Source organism: Carassius auratus, chromosome 18, assembly GCF_003368295.1.
Source record: "Carassius auratus strain Wakin chromosome 18, ASM336829v1, whole genome shotgun sequence".
Taxonomy (NCBI): Eukaryota; Metazoa; Chordata; class Actinopteri; order Cypriniformes; family Cyprinidae; genus Carassius; species Carassius auratus.
Window position 1 is genome coordinate 13,229,543 of NC_039260.1, and position 21,372 is coordinate 13,250,914.

General features: G+C 36.5%; 1 protein-coding gene across 4 annotated transcripts in view; it reads right to left on the minus strand.

Annotated features, from left to right (window-relative positions):
* Positions 1 to 21,372, minus strand: part of lekr1 (Leucine-, glutamate- and lysine-rich protein 1) — a 105,087-nt gene that overhangs the window by 9,902 nt on the left and 73,813 nt on the right. For 2 of the 4 annotated variants that reach the window (XM_026287736.1, XM_026287735.1), the window contains 5 exons: positions 19,399 to 19,464; positions 15,129 to 15,311; positions 7,004 to 7,097; positions 5,635 to 5,799; positions 3,876 to 4,142 (listed from right to left, as the gene is read on the minus strand). In XM_026287736.1, coding sequence (XP_026143521.1) covers positions 3,876 to 4,142; positions 5,635 to 5,799; positions 7,004 to 7,097; positions 15,129 to 15,311; positions 19,399 to 19,464 — 775 coding nt within the window. Of the gene's footprint in view, positions 1 to 2,253; positions 3,205 to 3,875; positions 4,143 to 5,634; positions 5,800 to 7,003; positions 7,098 to 15,128; positions 15,312 to 19,398; positions 19,465 to 21,372 lie in introns of those variants that run through there. The other 2 variants (XM_026287737.1, XM_026287738.1) reach the window with 2 other exon arrangements.

Below are 21,372 nucleotides of genomic sequence, written 5' to 3' on the forward strand. Positions count from 1 at the left end.
GACTTCCCAAATCCCATCTCTTCCCAATCCCACAAAAAAACTGGGAGAAAATCCTGTCCCTATTTCAAAAGTATGACTCCTATTCCCTCCCACGCCCGTGTTGTGTTGTGTTTTGTATTGTTTTTTGACCGGAAACTGTCAGTTACAGTAAAAGAAAAAAGAAAAAGAAAAATACAGTGCAGATCACAGCATGCCCACTGTAGTTGAATAAAAATCTATTAAATCTATTATAAACAAACAATTTCTTCCTGTTCCTTCCCAATGTAATTAATAGTGATTTTTTTTTCCAACCCACAGGAATGTCAGCCTCTAGTGTACACATCCGAAACGCACATACAGAAAGTGGCTGTCACAACATGCGACTTCTAAACTAAGTTCTCATTCACACACAAATTTACGTTGAAAACACACACGGGTTAGAAAAACAATTTATCTATAAATGACGGTCTGTGCACGGTCTGTGCACGTAAACTGCTGGGAAATAAATTGCATGTTTATTTTAGATCTTTGTGGCAGCAGCAATATACAGTAAATAAATCATTAAATCCACTGCTCTCTTGTCTCTGAGGCTGGGACTGGGAATAGTGTTCTGTGCTCGTCTGTGCAGCCAAACTCTCGCCATATCATTAGAACTGGTACACTGTTGTCGCTTGTGAAATCAAAATGATGGTGCTGGGGGTGGATACTTACAGATTAAGGGGCGGTAATATTATAATCAAATCCCTTTGCAATGTCACTATAGGGGAGTGAAATCAGGCACGCTCATTTTTCAGACCATTACCAGTGACTGGGTTAATCTTTTTCACGTTTCCTTAGTTGGTAGATGCACTGGGGACCTGATTATAGCACTTGATTATAAGCCTGGAAAATGAATTTTTACCTTTTAAATGAATATTTCACTTTTTAATTAGATTTGTTTATTTATATGAAGCTTTTGGGCAATAAAATAATTTAATCAAGTCTAATTTTAATCACATTTCTTAAGACTCATCTGCCATCTTGAATAAACTGTTTCTCTCATCACTAAGATTGGCTTATTTGCTAAGCATAAAACATTATGCTTGCCTTTAAATTGAACAAAAAATAGGTCTCTTTGAAGGGAATATTTTAGACCAGCTTTTGCGGCAAGTCTGCATTTATAATGTCTTAAAATACCGACTAGGTAGGCAGCACATTTAATCTATAATTTTTCCACACTTGCTCTTGAACCTGCAAATTCATAAATCCTCATACAGTCGGAAAATATCTCACGTGCCTCTGAAGAGAGCAGGCATAAAGTTCAAAGACAAAATGAAAAGGCAGAGAGAAAACGAGAGCGCAAGAGGGGGAGGAAGAGAAAAGAACATCAAGAAGGTGCTTCTTATAAAAGGTGGAGCGTTAAATGCCCTTAGGTATCGATTTTATATCACAGTTAGATCTAAGATAGCTTTAATGGATTCTTAAAATGCAGCGAAATCCTCCCACAAAAGAAAGCCATTTGCTTTGAAAGTGGGGAGGGAGATGAGAGCGAGAGAGACGCTGCGCTCTGGGGCCGGCATAAAAGAATATGTCAGCTGTGAAATTCACGTCACGGCACCTTGAACTACATGAACTGGTGAGACACGGAGGAGAGAGAGAGAGAGAGAGAGAGAGAGAGAGAGAGAGGAGTGGGCCGAGGAGGGTGGGGGTGGATGGCGGACCCTGAGGGGTGGAGGAAAGGGCTTTTGGAGTGGGAGAACTGACAAGAGTGTCGTGACTGAAACCACAGACTGCCCCCTGGAGACTCAGGCATGCGTGTCAACAGAGTACTGCCCCAAATACTCGTCTCTGACTAGAATGATTCACTCATCTCTCCCACACTCTCACGCAGGCACATGCCACCTCTGCTGTTTCTTATTTTGGTTCAGGATATTTATTCTTGTTCTCTTCTCTGACTTGGGTAAGGTCTGTGTGCCAGTCATTTCAGTTGTTAATATGAAGCCTGATGTTGGTCACGATTGTTGATGTCTCACCTCTGCATGCTTTAGGAGTGAGCTACTACACTGACTGTCGAAATCTTTGCACTGTGATATAAATGTCAGGTTTATCAGCTGTCTAAGCACATCAGTGATGGTTTTGTTAGTATGACCCTTTGTTATTAGCCTTCATTACCAATTGTCTGCTTATTGCAAGCAGTGTTTGAATTGTCAGAGCTCTTGAACTTTCCTTTCTTTCCTCTAGAGGTCAGTAAAAAGCCATATAAAAAACAGATCAATACAACCAAAACAATTGTGGTTCAATGTAGCCTAGTTTATCAAATACAAATAAAAAAAAAAACTTAAAAGATTACAAAAAACTTAGATTCATGCTCGACTATTAAGCATATAAAATAATAAAAACTCCAAGACACACACTATATACAGTGCTGTGAAGCCCCCTCCTTTTTTGTTTTCTTCTTTTTATATTTGCATTTGTCACACTTAAGAGATTCAGATCATCAAACAAATGTTACTATTACACAAAGATAATGCAAGCGAATACAAAATGCAGTTTTTAAAATGATGAACAGTCCAAACCTTTTTCTGGACCTACGTGAAAAAAAATAAATAATTGTCCCCTACTGTTAAATCATGAAAGAACATTATTTTAGAAAGCAGCATTAAATTTCACTAGCCACACCCAGGCCTGATTACTGTCAGACCTGTTCAATCAAGAAATCACTTAACAAGAACCTTTCTGACAACATGAAGCATGCTTAACAAGCAACACGTCATGCCGTGATCTAAAGAAATTCAAGAACATGTATCAGTCTGGAATGGGTTATAAAGCCATTTCTAAAGCTTTGGGACTCCAGCGAATTACGGTCAGAGCCATTATCCACAAATGGAGAAAACTTGGAACAGTGGTGAACCTTCCCAGAAGTGGCCGGCCTACCAAGATCACTCCAAAAGCGCAATGACGACTCATCCAGGAGGTCATAAAAGAACCCGGAACAGCATCTAAAGAACTTCAGGCCTCGCTTGCCTCAATTAAGTTCAGTGTTCGTGATTCAACAATAAGAAAGAGACTGGGCAAAAACGGCATCCATGGGAGAGTTCTGAGCCAAAAGCCATTGCTGACCAGAAAGAACGCAAAGGCTTTTGTGAGAATGTCCAGCCGTCAGTTTGTGACCTCAAGCTCAAGCGTACTTGGATTATGCAGCAGGACAATGATTCCACACACACCAGCAAGTCCACCTCTGAATGGCTCAAAAAAAAAAAAAAAAAGGTTTTAGATTGGCCAAGTCAAAGTCCGGACTTAAATCCAATTGAGATGCTGTGGCATGACCTTAAACAGTCCTTTCATGCTCGAAAACCCTCCTATGTGGCTGAATGAAAACAATTCAGTGAAGAAGAGTGGGCCAAAATTCATCCACAGCGATGTGAAAGACTCCTTGCTAATTATCGCAAATTCTTGATTGTAGTTATTGATGCAAAGGGTGGCACAACCAGTTATTAGATTTAGGGGGTAATTACTTTTTCACATAGGGCCAGGTAGGTTTGAACCTCTTTCTTTGCCCTTGATAACTTAAATCATTATTTCAATATTTATTTATTTTATGTACTTGGGTTATCTTTATGTAATATTAAAGTTTGTTTGATCTGAATCTTTAAAGTATTTATTTTTCTTACATTTGACCTCTGGTTTTACATTTAAATGAAATTACGCTCCCAGCATGCATTCTTAAATGTATACCCACACTAAAGACTATATACATGAACACTGTGGTATCTCTAGCAGCTAGCTCTTCCTATAAGAAATTGTATAAATATGCAGTCAGTTAAATCTGGACTGACAGGCTATGGCCAATTTGTGTGTCAATTACCCTTCTAAAACTCCCACCTGTAAATGAACGGAGGGGTAAATATGTGCCTCACCTCTTCCTGTAGGGTGGCGCTCTCTTCTTTGAGCTGCTGTATGTTACTCTGAACCTGGTTTAACTCCTGTGTCTTCTGCCGCAGTTCCTGCAGGGCCGAATGCAGCTGTGCCTCTCCTGTCCTCCGCTCTTCCAGGAGCTGATGCTGCCTCTGGGAGGCGCTCTCACAAAACTGCTTCATCTCTTTCTCCTGCTCTTTAATCTGTTCCTGCAGAACTGCCAACTCCTCCTGGAGCCCCTGCACGGCTGAATGAATGAGAGCAGGAATCTAGAGCAAAAGAGAGAAGGAGAGATAGACAGGCATGCAAATATACTTTGGAAAAGAAAAGCACACGCAGACACCAAACAACTTTGTGCTGATGACTATTATTCTTATATTTTTTTTTTATTGAACAATGACACATTTAATTAAATAGAAATTACAGTGAGGAAATTAATAACATTAGAAAATATTAATATTTTAAATAATTCTGTTCTTTTGAACCTTCTTTTTATCAAAGTTTCTTGAAAAACAATGATCTCAGTTTCCACAAAAATAAAAATGTTTTTTTTTTTAACAATGATTATAATAAGAACCACTATTAATAACTGAGCACCAATTATAATCGATAATGAACACCTAACGACTGTATTAGAAGGATTTCCGAAGAATTATTTTACACTGAAGACTGGAGTAATAGGAAACTAGAAGTAAATAGAAAACAATACCGTTTTTAAACTGTGATATTTGACAATATTACTGTTTTAATGTATTTTAAATCAAATAAATGTAACCATAGTGAGAATAAGAAATTTCTTTCAAAAACATAAAATAAAAAAAACTGTAATTATTCCAACTTTTGGCCCCTAGTGCTTATATACAGTAGATATTTGGGCATCACATCAACTTGCCCTTAACCCCTTTGCTCCCAAATCTCCTCCCCATTTCGGCCATGCCCAGTAACCCCTCGTCTGTGGCATGCAGACAGACAAAACCTCTCAACATCACTTCTGGACCAGTAGACCTGCCTCCACCAATCTTACTCGGGCCAAACTCACACGCACATGCACACACTGGGTATCAGGCTCCACCGGACAGACAGTAATCAGACATCATTTATGGCCATGAACAAAGGAGAGGTGTGAGCCAAAAACCAAACACTCTCTGAGAGATACTTGGAAACAGACACATGGGACTCTGTGTGTGTGTGTGTGTGTGTGTGTGTGTGTGTTGGGGTTGGGGGGCTGTAGTGCTGTAGGATGAATAATGGACTAAATCTAATTATCTAAGTCAATGACAAATTATCTCTGACTATTGATAATTCTTGTTTTAATGTAAAAAGAAACTAAGATACAATATATTTTCCTTTGTGGTTTAATAATTTATGCATCAGAGGGTCAATTAATTAGTTCAGTGGGAAACTGAGAGCGGTTCGAGTCTCATGTTGGGGCCCTCCAAGAAAGTCAGACATATTTGTCTTTACATTACAAATACAATACATATTTTCTTATAAAGAAGTTATCTGAAAACACACATCATAATTATTATGCATGAAGCTTTCCTAGTTAGCAAGAACTTACTGACTTTGTGATAATATATAGTATTTATTTATTTTTATTTTTCATAAAATGACTCTGCATTTTGCTTATAATTCTAATCTGATCTAAGCAAAGGTTTTTTCAAATATTAGCAATATTTAAAAGCAAAACTGCTTCGTTACTCTGATGAGCAGCAGTCCATGATCAAGACATGTAGATGTCACATGGTCAGTCATTTGTACCTTGTTTTGTAGTTGCTGTTTTTCACTCTGGTATTTGTTAATCAGCTCCAGGTTTTTTTGTCTTTCGATGTCTAGTTCAATATCAGCTTCTTTTCTTAACTCCATCTCTTGCTGTTTCAGCTGTTTGTCTTGCTCAGCCTGTTTCTGCTGGAGAAAAGCCTCCATCTGTATGCACACAAATAAGGGTTAAATAAGGGAGGTCAAATAAAGTAAAAAAAAAACTACCGAGTATCAGATTGTTGTTTGTGCGCTTAAAGAATAAACTGATATTCAGCCTACTGAATACTGTATAAAATGAAAAAAATAAAATAAAAACTACACCATAATACATAACCAAATAGGAAGGCCCATGCAAATCCCCTTAACAGTTGCACACTTGCATCACACTTGCCGCTATTAATGTTGAATGAATTTTTCTTGCATAACGATATTAATTTGTCATTTAAAAATTACACAGTAAAACAGCTAACAGGACAGAATGGCTATGAGATACATTCATCTGTTTTAATTTTGGTTAATTTAGGCCTGGTGTTGGAGGAAAAAGCAAATAAAGCTGTTTGTGCAGTTTTCTGTAACTGCATGCTGTCATATCAAAGACTGAGATTTTTCACCATTTTTTTTTTTTTTTTTTTTTTTGTGTGTGTGTTGTGAAATATTGAACTGTCAGCAGTTGAATAAAATGGTTTGAGCAATTACAAACAACAAAGAAGGGGATGGTGGCATGCCATGTATTTTAAGTCGGGCATGACCAAGGCCACCATGTTTTTCATAGAGACCAGAGTGCAGACAGAGTGCGTGTGAGAGAACACAGCAGGGTTTGTGTCAGAGTGTGTGGTTAGAGAGAGAAAGATAGAGAGAGAGAGAGCATCTTAGTGTGTGTGATGAAGAGAGAATTTGTGTTTGTGTATGTGTTGAACAGTAAAAGACCACTTCCACCTAGACTTGGATGCATGTCTGTGTTAATGCCAGGAAACCGGCGGGTCTTAAATATAATTTGCACTAAATCAAACGGCATTCCTCTTAATACTAGCGTGCTGAGGGCAGACCTCAGCCCACAAAAAAATATAAATGTATTTAAAATAATAAAAACAAAAAAAGAACTACTTCAGACAGAAGGGAAAGAAAGAAAATGCGCTGCTGGTTCTCTGGGATAGTGACGCTATTGGCCAAATAGAAACACTATATTTGTCTTTTCAGTGGTTAAAGGGAATAAAGTACATATTTAAATACATTTGGCCTTAAAGCCATGAAAATCATTGCATTAGATAACAAAATATCAAAAGATCTAAAAATGTAATTATTATGAGAGACAATTTGCTATTTTTTTTTATCAATTTAAAAGGTTATTATTTGTATTTTGTGACCTGACCTTTGAACTCTGCTCTTCTGCAGCTTTCAGCCTCATTCTAAAGCTCTCCTCCAGTCTCTCCAATTCTCCCACATGAGTTCTCCTCAGTTCCTCCCTTTGAAAAGAAAGACTACATTAAATACACCAACAGAAGACTATATAAGTCAACTCAACATACTGGATTACATAAATGTATAAGTGAATGCTTTAACGTCATTGAGCATATTTTCAAACACAATGTAAAACGTAAGCATCATCGTCACAATCTTGACTCATGGTGTCATACCTGCCAGGACACAAGTTTTCTAAAACCGTAATATGATTGATAGGTGTCACAATATGACAGATAACAAATATTAGGCCATTGGCACATACTGTATGGTTTCTTAGTTGTACATTTCAAAGAGTCACAGGGACACATGTACTGACGTATTTATGAGCAAGAATATTTTATGATCCAGTTGTTATGGTAACATAATTGTTGTTTTTGTTAATTGTCATGTCATAAAACAGTCTTGTTTAAAACTATGAGTGATGTCAGTCTGCAGCCTCAGGGCTAAAGAGAAATTACAAAGGAAATGAGAAGGGGCTCTGAAACACGGTAAACAGTCAGTAATGAGTAAAACAGAAGAACTATCAATCCTTGCTGAAGACAAATACGCCATTCATAAAGCATAAACATACGCTGACAAGTAGGTGGCAGATGAAAAAAAAAGTTCTGGTTATTGCTAAAACAAGAATGTTTTTTTTTTTTTTTTGTTAAATTGTTATCTGTTAGCTTTGACAGAAATATTTTTTAATAAATACATAAATACAAATCACAGTTTTCACAAAAATATTGAGCGGTACAATTGTTTTTTGCACTGATAATAACCAATAATCTTTCTTGTGCAGCAAATCAGCATATTAGAATGATTTTTGAAGGATTATGTGACACTGAAGACTGGAGTAATTCTGAAAATTACGTTTTTAAATCATATATAATGTGTGTATATATATATATATATATATATATATATATATATATATATATATATATATATATATATATATATATATATATATATATATTTGTTTTAATGACACATTTTCTAAATAATTAGTAATTACATGCAGTAAAAGACAAACCTTCCAAGAGTTCTCTCTCCTTGTTTGTCATCAGTGTTAAGCTCTTTTTATGGTTTGACTCATCAAAACCTATTTCTTGTTGTCGGGATCTAAACAAAAGCCTTTGAAAAGAACTTCTGCTATTTGCCGAGACAGACAGCGAGGATATGAAAAAAGCTGGTGACTAGACAGACAGATAGACAGCTTGCCAGAAATTCCATTTTTACTGCACATTCCTCTGTGGCTCAAACATTCCTCACATGAGACATAAACTGTGACTTCGTAGACAGACTACCTCCATCACAGATTGGTGAAGACTGAGACACTCACCAAAACAAACAAACAGCTCTGGAGAAACATCAAAGTCCAAACAGACCGACTGAATCGTATCGCCACATAGCAGCATTCCTACATCCACCTATCCTGACCTAACCTCTCTTAGTTAAAATGTGTGTATTGAATAAGATATTCAGAACATTTCAGACCTTAAATGAGAATAACAGGCTAAAATTAACTTTGATACACCCTATGTGTTAATGGAGGTTGTTGTAATTCCCCTGAGATAGAGGAAGTCACACAGAGGAGAAAATAGAGTGAGCGTGCAAAAGATTCCATGCGTATTCTTTTTTTTTTTTCACCCAAAGAGAGAGGGAACGTTTCATCTTGCAGGTCTATGGGTTTACAGGCCGTGAGGCGGCATACTATTAATGTTAGATAGGTTGGGGACTGACAGACACGCAGCTCTCTGACAGCAGTTATGTGATGGGTCTCAAGAGAGTTGGCCTATAATGGGGATGTCTAGAGGAAGTGGCTCTCAGAAATACAAGTGTTAAAGGGGTCATATGATGTGATTTCAAATTCTCCTCTCTCTTTAGAGTGTTCCAAGCTCTTGGTGTAGAAAGAAGACCTGTAAAGTTGCAAAAACTAAAGTTTCAAATCCAAAGAGATATTCTTCATAAAGGTTAAGGGTCAACCACACCTACCTAAAACAGCTCATTCTAACACACCGCACAAGTCTACGTCACGATGTGGGAAGATTTCCATAACACCATTCAATTGTTCACGCAAAGAAAGAAGACATAACTTTTATTCTCGCTTTCGCCGCCGCCATGTTGTGAAGACGCTGTGTGTTTCATTGTGAAGGAGAAACTACTTTGTTTGTTCTTCCAAAAGAGGACACAACTAGAAATCAGTGGTTAAGTTGTATTTACAACACTGTTCCAGAACAGCTCAACCCAAATATTGGGATGTGTGCATCGCATTTTACGGAGGATGTTTTCTGTGACAGCAGCCTACAATGACAGTGTCTGTCGGGGCAGTTCCAACTTTGTAATGACGGTCTGTCGCTTCTGACTGTAAGTACATTTACATATTTAAAGAATTTGCTACTGATGATTCAAACGTGAGTTTTGAGCAGTGTAGAGTAGCACTTGTCCCCACTGGATGCAACAAATGCCTCATTTATAACGCACGGCATCACAGTATTGTGAGGGGTGTAACATTTCTGTCACACGCTAGAGGAATTTGGCCAATCACAATGCACTGGACAGCTGGCCAAACAGTGTACACCTTGCTTTTCAGGACGATGAGCTTTGTAAAAATAGATGAGTTTTAGAAAGGCGGGGCATAGAGGAGCTACAATAATGGACATTATGTGGAAAAAAAATGTCTGTGTTTTTTTGTTTGTTTTTTTTACCTTAAACCGCATAAACACATTGCATTATACCAAATACACAATATAATGTTCTTTTTAGCAATGTCATATGATCCCTTTAAACAAGCCCAGCCTGGAATGTCCACACTTCACTGAACTTGTGTAATCAAATCAATGGGAAATCATCAGAGTGGCAGATAGAAAGCAAATGCTCTGAAAATGGAAGAAGTTCGAAGGGAGTAGAAAAAATACATGCCATAAAAGTTCTGAGAGAAGTCTACATTTTCAACACAGCGTTGAGGATGAGGTCACAGATACTAAATACTGTATGTAACTGCTCACAAGTATGAGACTAAATAAAAAAAATAAAAAGTAAAATAAAATAAAAAATTACATAGTTATGAAAAATGTCATGTTGTATCACATTTGTGTTGTGTTAGGTTTGAATAAACTGCAGAAGAACAATAATAAAGAAATAAAACATTTTCCAACTAACTTTACTAGACTGGCATGGTTTGGTTCAGATTAGTATTTGTTTTATTTATTTGTTTTGTTTTCCATTGCAAATATGAACATATGAATGGCTGTTTATTTATTTATTTTGTTTGTTTGTTCAAACCAATGTGAAAAATATCTACATTTTTATGCACAATACATATTTTAAATATTTAACAGTTGATGGAAAAGAAGCTAAAAAGGATAAACCCATGGTAACTATACTGTGCATGTTCATTATTATTTTAATATATCATATTAAAGAACACTGGCAAAATAAAAACTAAATTAAATTACTAAGCTAAATAAAATAACCAACTAAATAAAAAGTACAATAAAAAAAATTCAGTAAAACGGGTTTGCTTTAAATATGGTATGCAAACCAAATTCAGCTCAGATCTTCAGACTCGTCTGTTGCTGTAAAACTGGCCAGACTTACCTTTCCAAAAAATCCTATTTAATTTTATTTCATAAATGTAACTATATTTATATCCACTTCACTGTTATCCAAGGAGACAGAACTATTTGCACTGTTTTTATAAGTGGGACAATTTTCATACAATACTACAACTTAGAAATAATTGAAAGGGGTCTCTTGAAAGTCGCAGCAGCACGAATTATGTGCCAGCTACATCTGATTAAAATATTATGCTAATTAACAGTGAGCGGTGGTTTCAGACATTACAGTGCTTCACTCGCACTGACTCGTATTCTGCCTGAAAGAATGAAAAGTCTGAGCTGAAGGTGGAGCGATTCGACCAATCAGATGAAAGCAGCGTTTCAGCTCCGCCCACAAGTGCGAATGAAATATTGAAGCCGAAATGATGAAAACGTACACGTACAACTGTCTTGTCCATGTTCTCTCACTTGAATCCTCTTCTTGAGATTTGAGTCTCTGACCTCTGCAGTGATTGACATGGCGTGAGGGGGCGGAGACGTGATCGGCTCGGAATGCATTTTCAATGTGCACATTGAATTTTACTACATTCATTGCGACACATTGAATGAAAATGCAATCATAAGTGTCTTGACTGTAAGTGTTAATGCATTTAAGAAAAATTGCATTTAAATGATAATTTTGCCACAGCTTTTGCTTGAACATGTTATATATATCTAATCATGTCTGTAATACATTTTAATTTTGCAACTTATGAAGCATTAAAATTAGTATTCATGTTACATATTAAAACTGGTGTATGAAATCGCAAATGAAAATTATATAATTTAATTTTCATTTTCATTTTTCACCAAACGTTGCACAAGTGTATTGGAAAATGTAAATGTAAATACAGAAATGCATTGCCATTTTACATATTGCATTATCATTTTGCATATTACATCCCAAATTGAATAGTGCCACCTATATGCTTCCATAGATGAAAGATCTCTTGAATGTCAAAGAAATATAAATAACTTATTTTCGACGTTAAAGTCTTTTGCCTTTGCACGGGAGTATAGTGCTCCTCTAAAATTCAGGAAGAGTAAGGTTATATATTCAGCTGTATGCATACTCTAGTATTTGCTTTAGTAAACTTTCAGCTAAATTTCAATTATAGGCCTTTTAACTGCCCATTAACTGCTTTCTCTTTCTTTCTTTCTTTTAACAAATGTTTAAAACATTTTGTCTCCAAAATAACCTAATGTTCCCTTTCTCAGTCTTTGTACTGTTTTTTGTTAGCTATTGTGAAGGGGTTTCAGGGGTTCAGTAACTGTGGTTGTATGACCCTGGGCCATACTTGTGGGAGACAAAAAGTAGCTACCTTAGTGAAGTGTTACTCTCTGTTTATTAAAAACATCACCAGTGTCATTGTGATCTGGGCAGATACATGAAAGAGGGGTTTGTTCTTATTATGCAGTGGTTATACTAAGGCTGAAGCAGCAGCTGTTTGGTGGGAAGAGATTATAGAGAGTTGGGGGACAAAATGTTCTCTGTAGAGCAAAACAGGGGTCAGAATCTTTCATGCTTTAGCCGATAGAAATGCACAAGCCAGGACTGTGATAATAAGCAAAGCGTGGTTACTGCAGGACACTGTTATTGTATGCCTGTGAATGTGTGTGAGAATAGAAATCACTTGCCTTTTAGTGTGCTTGCTCAGCGTTTGTCCCTCTGAAGGAGAACAGCATGCTCAGTACAAGCACACGGTCAGGACATTCTGATAACTTCTTTGCAGTTCTTCAATGTGTTTATTCATTGTTTGAACGTACAGTCCCCTCTTCTGATTTACTTATTTTATTATATATATATATATATATATATATATATATATATATATATATATATATATATATATATACACACACACAAAAACACATTTACATCATACTGCGTAAAAAAATAAAAATAATAATAAAAAAATAAAATCCATCTAAAATCTGCTGGTGTTGCTCCTAAAAAGTGATATTTTAGAAGATTGATTGACTGATTAATTTAATCAATCTTTTTTTTTCTGTCAGCTTATGTAAAATCTAAAGTAAAGCTGTAGTGATTATGCCTGTCTACATCTAGACTTGCTTTTTACTGCTATTATTTGTGATTATTACTGTTTCTGAAGGCAAGCTGGATTTCCCCCTTGTGCAATCTTATAAAGCTCTGTTTTTGGGCTGAGTCTGACATCCTCATTCCTTAAAAGATGACAGCTTAAATGCTCATTTCCATCTCATTACTCAAACACCTGCGACCTCTGACTCCTCCTCACCTGCAGCACAAGTATGAGCCTGCCTAACAAACCCCACGTCTGAAAATCAGTTTGACTGCTCAATGACTAGACCACTACATTTTTGGAAAATCAAGTGTTAGCCTTAGGCTGAAATGAAAGGTGTTTAATAGCACTTGACCAAATGACCACCTGACAACTAAAGGTAATATAGTCTTTGCTTTAATATACAAGAATGTCAGGCAGGGGTGGACTGAGTAGAGAACACCGCATGCTGTAAAATAAAACTAGTAAACATTCATGAAGCAAAATCATGCTTGCAAAGACATCTTTGAAGATACTGAACAGTAGTTGTGACAGGTCTAGTTGGTCTCAGCAGTGACCAATGAGCTGGCTAGTCATTTTCTTGCCCATTTCTGACCTGGATAATAACCTGATCTCATGATGAAAACTTTTTTTTTTTTTTTAATGCAAGACACGAAATACGTTACGCCATGTACATTTCGTGACATATTCGATGTGAAATGTCTACTGAGTGGAGCTAAAAGTGTTTTTGTTTTTTTTCTTCCCCAGAAAAGCTCAATGTACATATGGTGTGTTTTATGTGAAGGTGGTTTTGTACGTGTCACCACAGTTCTGACTTGAAATGTCTATTAATTGGCACTATAACTCTATTGCCCCGTGATGTTTTATAATAAGATCCACACTACATCTAAACCTATCAGATAGTATGAACAGATCACATTCATGCAGTTTTAGCTTGTTTTTTCGATCTCTTATCTTTCAGCTCTTTCACCGTGAGTCATGTATTTCATGAGATCCGTACCCAAGGATTTCACATTCTAAGTCCAATTCCGAATATGTGTACCATTACACCCCTAATTAATATATTTGCTAACATATCGCTCAAGACTTACTGATATAAAAAAGTATGATTCAACTTTATTTGGAACATTAGTTGTGTACAATGCATATTTCAAATGATTAAACCCAAAATGTGTTTTAATGTTACTTTTAACAAGGATTGTATTATCTTTGAATAATAAAGGCCTTTTTAATGTAAGATATTAAAGCGTACCTTAAGTATACTTGCAATAGTTCCACTTTAGTACAACGAAATATACTTCAACACTACTTCTGCACAATTAAAGTGCATTAAATAGAAAATTAGTTGTTTAAATTTAGCAGACTTTAAATATACCAGTTTAGTAATCCAAAAGTTCAAATCCAGGGTATTTTTTTTAAGTAGATAAATATGTTAATGCATTTGTAGTGTACTTTAGCATAAAATAAATGTTTTACAAATACATTTTATATTTATTTTGGAGAAAAAAAAAAACACGTTATTTTGCATTTAACATCTTGAGACAATGGGCAGTAGAACAAATAAAGAATGCAATTTCTAAAGACGCATAAAAAAAAAAAAATATTGACTGCATATTTATAATGGCATGTTATTTGTTAGTAGCAGTAAAAAATGAAAGACACATTTTCCATGTCAGTCTAGTTAATGTTTACAGAGAAATCAATGGAAAAGCAGTGCAGTGGAATACAAACACATGTTCATATTAGCATTTGGTGTTCTAAATACATTTTCAAAGCTGAACTTTTTAATTTGAGTGCCGCATTTTAGAATGCACGAGACACGATGTAACAGCCAAACATATCTGTCTAAGGCGTACTTGCATAGAAAAAACTACGGAAACGCAGCATGGTAGAATGCAAAAATGCATTCTGGGTTATTCAAACAGAAGATTTTTTTGGGTGTGTTCCACTGTTGTGCTCTCGCATCTCCTGTGGCATCTCACGCATGACACAGTGTTCTAAATTTGTGGTGCTCAAGTTAAAATAAGTTCAACTTTTAATGTGAATTAAGTTTACATTTTCGACGCAAAAATGCATTTATGTGATGCTTCACGTCATGCCTAAGAAAACTCCTTAATCCTAGTAATATCTCAGAAACACACAGCTTTAGTTGAAGCACAGCTTCTGCGTAACCGCTTTTGGTGGTTTGTTTTACCATCGCAAATGAAGACAGATAGAGAGGTAACAGGTTCGCAAACAGTGAGTCATATCCTACAGGTCCCAACATGCCGACAGACTATTTAGAGGAGCAGGTGGGATTTAGGGATGCAACAGAAAAAGAAAAAAATACACATGTATTTGTGTAAAGCAAGCAACACTAGTTATTCTCTCCTGCTGTGGAGTGTGACTAGTGAGTGTTTGTCCAACAGACCTCTCCTGCAGTAAAGTGGATCGGGCTACTCTCAGGTCCTTCATCTCGCCCTCTGCCCGTTCTAGTCTCCGGGCCACCTCCTCTTCTTTCTGTTGCCACGCCAACAGCTGTTCCTGTATGGACTCGCATCGTTGTTGACATGACAACCGGTTCCCCTCCTTCTCCCTCAGGTCTCGGGATAGCCTTTAGAGGAAAGCGTGAACACACACTGACTCACAACAAATGCAACCATTTACACCCACATGAAAGCTTGATATCTGCACACATCTGCGCACACACACAATAAATAGCTCTGTTCCGAAACCAAGAGTGCTGCCTCAATGCATACTGTCTACATACACCCTACCCTGCTGAAAAGATCAGCATATGTTGCTTTTTTGGATGATGACATGCTGGTTGTCTTAGCAGATTTCTTATTTTCTTAACATTCACAGTCGATTCCAATAGAGTTGGCATTAGAACATGTTGCTATGCAAAAACAAAATGTGAGTACAAACAGATACTGGTTAACAGTTGTGGTGTTTTCATTTTTATGTGGAAACCAATACATGTTTTTCAGGATGCTTTAATGAATAGAAAGTTTATTTAATAATAATAATAATAATAATAATAAAAATTACTAACTATTAATACAGAAGCAGATTAGTAGTTTACTGAGGCAGAAGTTGTAGTTATTTGTTTGTTAATATGGAGAATTGGACCTTAAATTAAACTGTTAGTTAAAGAAGTTTATACACTCAGTATATTTCAATAAACAATAATATACACAATATACAATATTGCCAGTTACTCTCTCTTTTTATACAAGGAAAATAGTTAGAAAATACATAAAAGCTGAATCAACTGAAACTGAATCCATCTCTGAGATTGAAATGAAAGATTTAATGACTGGTTTATTACTTGTGAATTAATCTTTGTTCTGAATTCATTCATTGAAATAAATAAAATAACTTACTAATGAAGCAATTTAACTGGAATCAGAAGTCATTTGGTTGCTTATAAATGTCAGTGTGTGTGTGTGTGTGGGGGGGGTTCACGCATTAGTCACTTTCTAACCCAGCAGGTTTAATAATAACACAATGAACAGCTTGAACCCAATGCAAAATATGCATGGAGAATGTTTTGTTCTCACATAAATTCCAGATTGCATGTATTCTTATTGAAACAGCTGGATTTTGTCTGTAAAAAAATCACTGAACAATGGCAAATACGACCATTCCTTTACTCTAACCTCTTAGCAACCAGGTTGAATTTCAAAAAGTAAGTATTTGGGTGGGATACAATGTTAAAACTATAAGTTATTAGCATTTCATAGGAATACTGACATGGTTGCACTTTTTTCAGTTACTATATTTGGTAGGTGGCGCTGTCATGAAACAGCTAGGGTCCAAGAAATGTGGTTCTAAGATTGTGGAAATGCAGGATTATACCATTGCCAGTAGGCATATGGACAATAAGATGAAGGTGAGGTTCAAAATTCTTCACACTTAACACTGGGGTTTTACCTGCTGCAAAAAAAAAAAAAAAAAAAAAAAAACTTCCTGGAGAAACCATTCCATTACAAATTCTCTCCCTTTATCGCTCTCTGTCTATCTTTTCCCTGTAGGACAAAAGTAGGAAATTCCCAAACACTGAAGATCTTTTCTGTTAGCCTTCAGCCTCCTCTCCCTGAACTGAGGAAGATACTTTAGGAAAAGGTGTGATAATGGCACATTTCCCATGAGGAACAGTTATCGCTTAAAGATCAGGCATTTTCCTTCATAAGACAGAACAGCAGAGAAGAACCAGGCAGAGAAAAACAAAAGAGGGTGTTATGGTCTTAGAGCTGAGCTAATGCCCTTAAGTCTGACAAAGATAAGCGCCATCCCACAGACACGTTCACATCTGTGTATTTCTTGTGTGCTTGAATGTTGTGGAGAAAACATTTCCCCAAAGTACACACTGGCTGCTTTGGAATGCCTAAACAATAAATGAAATGCTGAAGCTTAACATATGTGCACTATAAAGTTAAATACAAAATGAAAGCAATGTGGGGAGCGCATGGGTTTCTCTGTGGGCGTTGCAGAGTCGAGGAGTCACTCTTTCATACTGTTCTTTTTAAGTATGGAAGAGTGAGAACCGTGGTTAAAGATGACAGGGGTCGGATTTTAAATAGATTCAGTCTGATATCTGTCATCGGAATAAATCATTAGGGCCTGTGACATATGAGTCTACTTTGCAGATACCGTGGCTCTTTTGGGATGGGGAAAATTAAAGGAGCTTTGAAAACCGAGATGGGAAGTGTGTGTGTGTGTGTGAGGTGCAGAAAGTTCTGAAACCCGAAGCCCCATGAGTGGGAAGTGCTTCCATCTGCCATCACAGAGCTTCACACGTAGCTTAAGCCCTGACACATTAAAGAATTTAATATCTATACAAAATCGCTCCGTCTGAAGCAGAGCTGTGATACATGGAGAGAGGGGGAGGATGTAAGACCTCAGAGCACAGAACATCACTCACATACGTGCTACTTTCTAAGCTCAAAGGCATTGGGTCCTCTTTCACCTTTCTCTCATCTCTGTCTTCTGTCCTTTACCCTCCTTTTGTAGCACTAGTCAATTTCCACATACAAGGTACACAACGGAGCCTGAAACTGACTGCAAACGTCCAACTTTTATTTCCTGATTATTTTATTTTCAGGTTGCCGACTCAATTTATTTGCAAAAGCATTTATAATGTTTCAAAATATTCATATTTAAAGTAAATGCTGTTCTTTTTAACTTTTTAATTAACGTTCTTTGTACCCTGTGTGTGTGTGTGTCTGTGTCCACAAAAATGTGAAGCAGTATAAGTTTTCAGTATTTATAATAAGAAATGTTTAATGTCTTAATAATAAGACATCTTTCTTGAGCACTACATTAGCATATTAGAATGATTTCTGAAGAAAATATTTGAAGGAATTATTACTGTCTGCTGGAGATTTTGATTTGCCACTATAAATTACATTTTAAAATAAATTAAAGCAGAATTTTTTATTTAAAATGGTAAAAACTATTTTAAATGTGTATTTATAAAAATTAAAAATAAATAATTCTACTGTATTTTTGAGCAAATAAATGTATTGGATAATATAAGAAATGCTTTTAAAAACTTAAAACATCTTACCAACCAAAATTTTGAATAATATATATATATATATTTTTTATGAATGGATGAATAAGGGAATTATATATAGCTTCCATTGTGTATGGCTATACACCTTTAGCACTTTACAATCACATGGACCAAATGAAATAACATTTATAAAAGCATAAGAGGAAAAATTGAGAATCGGTAGGGGCTAGATAAACTCATATTTTCATTATATATATTTTTTTTATTTTAACCAAATTAGATTAAACTTCTTAAAGTCTTCTATCCATGCTATAGAAACAGTCCTAACAATGATATATTTTTTTAAACATTAATCCCTGTAATGGGGAATGGTATTTGTGGAGTTTGCCAGTGTCTCTTTATGTCTGAGGTCTCTTTGCCCTTTATGAAAAGCTTTCTGGTCTTTTCAACCTTTCTTTATCAGCATGCCATCCTCTCTTCAGACTGGTGAGCAATTGTGACGAACAGCACACAGCACTCCAAACCACATCCAGGAATGCGCATCAATCCACTGAGACTCTTACAGATGACTGACAGACACTAACAAACTCTGTCTCCACCACACACAAATACACAGACACACACTTACACAGATAAACGCATGAACACAGCCTAGTCAAAAACAAATATACAATAGTTCATGGTTGTGCACAGTTGAGTGGACCATGACATCAATCAAAACACATAAAATGTGACCAAAATAATCTCGACATGCCAGTCCAGTATTTCTGTCAGTCTGTGAAACTACTGTTTTTCTCCTCTCAGAGGAATATTATATTTGCCAGTGTTGCTAAGTCATTGTATCTTTATTTACTCTATTATCTTTTTTTAACTTTGTCTCTGATATCTCTCAAATAAAAAATGCTTAAAAATAGAATTTGAATGAGCTGCCAACATATAAAACTTGGAAAATGACTATACAAGCTTACATTACTTTTGTTTGTTTTTTTTAATAAAAAATTCATTTATAAAAGCACTTTTCACATGTTCATATTTTATAAATAATTTATTGTGTTATTTAGTTTAGAGTTCAGACCGAAATCTCTGCTTTTGGTTTCAGACTTTAATATCTTGACTTATATAGAGTATCTGATCAACTGTGTTGTGACATATTTGCGATATTTCATTCTTATCATTGTACCTCTCAATGGTGGCCGTCTGTTCACTCCACAACACTCGTAGATCCTCCTTCTCCGCGGACTTTATTCTGCAAGACAACAAAGACGTGTTTTATTTAAAGCAGCGGCCGCTAACATCTGTTCCCTCTTTCCTCTATTGCCTGTGAGCGCGAGAGATACTGAAATAATATTCCTTCTCCAAAAAAGTCACCCAAGCATGTCTCTCTGGCATCTGCTTCTAACACCAGCAACTCAGTGCGAGCAGCTAAACAATGGCCTGTAAATTAGTGTAGCCCAGGGCACGTCCACATGTGAAGCTAACAGGTACCATCGAGGGTATAATGGGTGTTGAAATCTCACTGAGTGAGAGGGAGAAGGTGAAAAAGAAAGAAAGCAGGTGGAAAAGTGAAGGAAACGCAATCTGACATACAGCTGTTAAGTGTTATGTTTTTTGTTTTTTTTTTGTATCCCTCTGTAGTTTGAGTAATAATGTGAAACTTGGTTAGCAAGCACAGAAGTGACAAGAGTGAATGTGGGAATCTAATAAAACAGAATTAAAGCTACAGTGGCGCCAAGTGATATTATGTTATTATGATGAGTGCCGGTGAGGAAGAACTAATCTCTGGATTTGGCAGAGCTTGTGGCTTCAATTATTTGAACGGTATTCACACGTTTCCACTAATCCACAAGTATGTAATGCACTACCATTTACAGAGATATAATTGAACATGTAATTCTATTATTGCTCAGATCCAGTTATTCATTTTTATTCAGATTTACCCATAACCTAGAGATGTCAGATAGACGGCCCCTTCATGTCATAACAGAATCATCTGCAAAGTGGACCAAACTTTGCTGCCGCAAGTCAAAAGTCTGGCTAAGTGAGACTATTAATATGCTAACAGGGGGCTTTTGTGTGCCTCTGTGTGTATGAGCGTGCTTTCGTTTAATGCGTGCCAGACAGTGTTTACATGTGTGTCTATCATTCTGTCAGTGCTTCTACTCATAATTCACCATGACATTCTCAAATTCTGCATGCTAGTCTAGTAACTGTGTCATGCAACAACCAAACATTTGCTCCACATGTACATGACTGTTTTCCTTTTGTGGTAGGGACTTACCATTGACTTATTATATTATATTATATTATATTATATTACTGTATTTTCCGGACTATAAGTGACAATTTTTTCATAGTTTGGTTGGTCCTGTGACTTATTTATCAAAATTAATTTGATATGAACAAAGAGAAATTAACCAAGAGAAAACATTACCGTCTACAGCTGCGAGAGGGCGCTCTATGCTGCTCAATGCTCCTGTAGCCTCTCATTGAAAACATAGAGTCCCCTCTCGCGGCTGTGGACGGTAATGTTTTCTTTTGGTTCTTGGTTCTAAATAAATGCGACTTATATATGTTTTTTTTTCCTCATCCTGACATATTTTTGGACCGATGCGACTTATACTCAGGTGCGACTTAAAGTCCGGAAAATACGGTATATTATATTATATTATTGTCAGGGTCATGGACCTGTTTTGTCATGTCTTTGCCTCATTTTTGTTCCTGTTTTCCCTTTTTTGGTCATGTTGCTGTCTTTGTCTAAGTTAATTAGTCATTCAGTGCACCTGTGTTTGTTAAGTATCCCTTGAATTTAAGTTGGAGTCTGTGCTGTCTCTGTCTTTGTCCGAGATTGTACGTCAACCCTTGTGCTACGTGTGTTCCTGTCTGCCCAGTGTTATTGTGAGGAGTGGGGCGAGGCAGAGAGCCGTGGGAACGGAGCGAGGCTGGTGGTGTGATTGGGAGATGAGCGACACCTGCTCCACTTGCCGGTCTCGCGTCCCACGGAGGAGATAAGAAGGATACAAAAGGGAAGCGACGACAGTGAAGGACGAGAGAGGACCAGGCCTGGGCTTTATTTTGTGTTTTGCTTCGACAGTTGTCTGTCAGGGGCTGTCGAGCTGTTTTCTGTTTATTTTGGTTATTAAAGTTTAATTTGATA